At 34.6% G+C, this 3,892-nt stretch overlaps 1 protein-coding gene across 1 annotated transcript; it reads left to right on the forward strand.

Moving 5' to 3' along the window:
• Positions 1-2,468: 2,468 nt before the first annotated feature.
• On the forward strand, positions 2,469-3,458 carry LOC136674919 (olfactory receptor 1E16-like). The gene has a single exon (XM_066651237.1). It carries the CDS (start codon positions 2,469-2,471, stop codon positions 3,456-3,458), a length of 990 nt encoding a protein of 329 aa, XP_066507334.1.
• Positions 3,459-3,892: the final 434 nt, after the last annotated feature.

The raw sequence follows: 3,892 nt of genomic DNA on the forward strand, positions 1-3,892 counted from the left end.
CCCACTTACATCATATCCCCTCTTCTTACCCTTCCTTCCTCTATCTTATCTTTCTTTCTTCATCATCTTGATCATCTTCATCATCCCTTTACCCCTCCTTAAACTCCTCTTCTTCCTCCAATTCCCTTCCCCCACTACTCCAATGTATATAAGGCCCTCCTAAAAGAGTTGGTGTTAGACTGGATTGGGAACAGACTGGACTGGCAAGAGTCACAGACTGGACTGAGAACAGACTGGATTGGGAACAGAATGAACTGGCTATAGAATGAACTGGTGACAAACTGATAACCAAGCTGTGCCTGTGCTTTTCTGCATACATGTGAGGAAACCTCTGAACCTCCAGTTTCCAAACTTCAGATCATCCTGGTATAGAATGCGATCACCCAGTTGTACTCATACATGATCCTGTGTACCTGTGTTAGTATCAACGCCAAACTCCAGTCTGCTAACTCTTCAATGCTGAATTTCTAACAGGTTTTAATATATTTTATAATAGTTTCTTGTTCTAATTAGTAGTTTATAATACAACTCCCAACCATGAACTCAAAAGCCCAATGATCTAACACTGCTCCACAGAGAGTGTGTGAATGTGGTTGGGAAAGTTGCCTTAAAACTAGCAAACTAGAAAAATAGCAAAAAAAAGAACATGTAATGTAAAAAACAAAAGGTTTCTGAATAAAAATGACTAAAAGAACCCATTCTCAAAATCTAAACTTTTTACTTTCCCTCTCCTTTTTCTCATGCTTATCTTTTCATCGTTAGCTAAATTCCCACATTTATAATAGTCCGTATAATAGGACCAGCATTTAGATACTTAGGTTGTGCTTAAGCAACTGTGGTGAAGCATGTGCTGTATGGGAATTGAACTCCTAACCCTTTACTCAACAAGTCAATGTTTTACCACTGCTCCACAGAGAGAGTGGGAATGTATATTGGAAAGTTGCATCAAAAGAGGTGTAAAAAAATGGCAGCAACAAAAACAAAGGAAACACCGCTCTTGTCATGTATAAACATAGCTTTCTGAATAAAAATTACTAAAAGAAGCCAAAGCATACACAAAATCAAAACTCTATTTCTTCCCTTAATGTCAGTTTTACTTCAATGTTTACCATTCCCTCTCCCTGTTTTTCATATGCATTTCTCTTCTTCTGATTTCTTCTCTTTGTTTCTTTTCATTTCAGTGTTAACTGAATGACCATCTTTATCAGTCAACCCTCTACAAAGTTGTGACTGTGGGTGAAACCCTAGTTCCCAATGCAGTCTTCCGGGTGGGCGGTTGTTCCTAGTTGAAAGTACGCTGTGCATGTTTGGCTGCCACTTCTCACCACTGTGTGTGTGTGTGTGTGTGTGTGTGCTGAATGAAATGTCATTCTGTGCAGTGTTGATTCTAAAGCATCCTTGGGGTTCTAGAAAGGCACTATATAAGTGCAAGGATAAATAAAGAAATTTATATTGAACACTCCAGGATAATTTAAAATACGACACTCATTGGAACTAGACAGTTTATTTAACAATTACTGTTTGAACAACCACTGCTTCTATCCTGTTGTTCATTTATACTGGTTTCTTTGTTTGATAAAGTCTGTCACTGAAACTGTGCTCACAAACTTTTTGTCCTTCAGTAAACCAATTAAAACCAGACACATGCAGCAAGAGTACTGAATTATGTATGGTTTTTGAAACGTATCTTCATGCAAAAGCAAATGTCTACACTGATTTAATACCGAAGCCTATTGAGCACAACACTGCATTTAATGCATATGTGAAATAGGCTGTTTGCTAGCATCATATTGGTTAGCATTTAGATGATGTACAGCTGCACAAAACACAATGGGTTAAAATTCACTAATACACTCCAAACAAAGAAAAAAAAATAAAAATGCCTCCTGAGGGTTACATTCTAAAATTACACATTAAATCAGGTTGAAATTTGTAATTGTATGTATTAATCTAATTTGGGATTAAGAATAAGAATACATTTTAAAATAATCTTTCAGTTCTGAAGTAGCCAGGACTTCTTACATTTCAATTACAATAATACGGATTTCTTGCATTCTCCGTTCATAATGGATATCTGTATGACAGCAAATTCTAATGGCAAGTTTGATATTCTTTGTATGGGTATTGCTGTTAAAATACTGTTTATAAAATATTGCAGTTTATCTTACAACCTTATGTCTAGAGAGACTTCGGAGGTGTGTTTTTGAGGGTGACGTAAAAATAGGTCAGTTATAATTGTACTTCTCTCCTGCAATTCTGTTACAGATGCAAAAGGTATATTCTAAACCATTATGGATCAGTTTTTGTACTCTTGTGTCATATGCTATGACATTATAATTTACATTTAATGTACGGTGTATTATATAAATCCTGTCTTCTGCCTTTTGATGATTTGTGTTGTGGTGAAAAATAGTTTGAAAATAGTAAAATTGTTATTTCTTTCTTTTTCTGCAGGACCTTCCCTTGACATGACTTCTGTGTTGTCCCTTGACAATGCGACATTTATTCGGCCTTCCTCATTTTTCATCAATGGATTATACAACATACCACATGCAAAATATTACTATATATTTTTGTGTTTTGTGTATGTTATGACTGTATTAGGAAATTCTGCTATAATGGGCACTATATATCTGGCACATACACTACACACAGCAAAGTATATAGCTGTCTTCAATTTGGCCTTGTGTGATGTGTGTGGGAGCTCTGCTGTTATTCCGAAGTATGCAGATATGTTTCTGTTTAACAACCAATACATTTCTTTTGAAGACTGTTTGGCAAACATGTTTTTTGTTTTTCTTTTCATGACCATGCAATCCCTGACACTGCTTGCTTTGGCATATGACAGAGTAATTGCTATATGTTTTCCTCTGAGATATCATGATATTGTCACCAAAACCACAATGGTTCTTATCATTGGTGGTATGTGGTTTTTTTCTGTCTCTCTTGTTGGGCTTATGGTAGCTCTGATTACCAGACTATCGTTCTGTAGAACAACAATAGTTGACAGTTATTTCTGTGATCATGGGCCCATTATCAGTCTTGCCTGCAATGATAAATCTCCTAATTACAAAATGTCTTTTGTTTATAGTGGTGTTGTGCTTGGCATTCCACTAATACTTATAGCTTTCTCATATGTTTGTATTGGGCTTGCGGTGCTCAAGATCTCACATGGTATTGAGCGAATCAAAGCTCTGAAAACTTGCACTTCTCACATTGTATTAGTGGCTATGTTTTATCTACCAATATTTAGCACTTATGCATCTACTATTGCAACAAACATAAATCCAAATACAAGAATAATCAACTCTGTCCTAACACAAACAATTCCTTCTATGTTAAACCCCATTGTCTATACTATGAAGACAGAGGAAGTATTAATGTCTATTAAAGCACTCTACAAACAAATGAAACTAAGCTCTATGGACGAGTCTGTGAAGGGCATTATGAAGAATTAAAATGATACTTATATTTAGTTTTTACTGCTGTCAATGATTTTTTAAAAGTTATTTGAGTTCAACTTTTTTAATTTGTCATTGCCTTTGTAATTAGCATTTATTGAAATTAGCATTTATTGAAAAACAGAAATGCAATGTTTGGATTTGCTTAAATTTGCAACAAATATTCAATTAATCTACAAGTTTTAACTTCATTTCATATGGTGCAAGTTTTAAATAATTACTGAAAATGATCTAGACGATGTACTATTACACTGAATATAATCCTAGGAATATGAAAGCACAAACACCATGCTAAGTCATTTGAAAATTTAGAATAAGAACCAATTAGAATACATGTTTCTTTAAAACTCATGAATAAAATTATTATAATCTTATTATAATCTAGCCAAATGTTAATTTTCTAAGCGAACAACTTCGTTTATAAGGAATTG

The sequence above is a fragment of the Hoplias malabaricus genome, chromosome 18 (assembly GCF_029633855.1).
Source record: "Hoplias malabaricus isolate fHopMal1 chromosome 18, fHopMal1.hap1, whole genome shotgun sequence".
Taxonomy (NCBI): domain Eukaryota; kingdom Metazoa; phylum Chordata; class Actinopteri; order Characiformes; family Erythrinidae; genus Hoplias; species Hoplias malabaricus.

Excerpts from the sequence above, each read along its gene's own strand:
- LOC136674919 (XM_066651237.1), top strand. The coding sequence starts at position 2,469 with ATGACTTCTGTGTTGTCCCTTGACAATGCGACATTTATTCGGCCTTCC.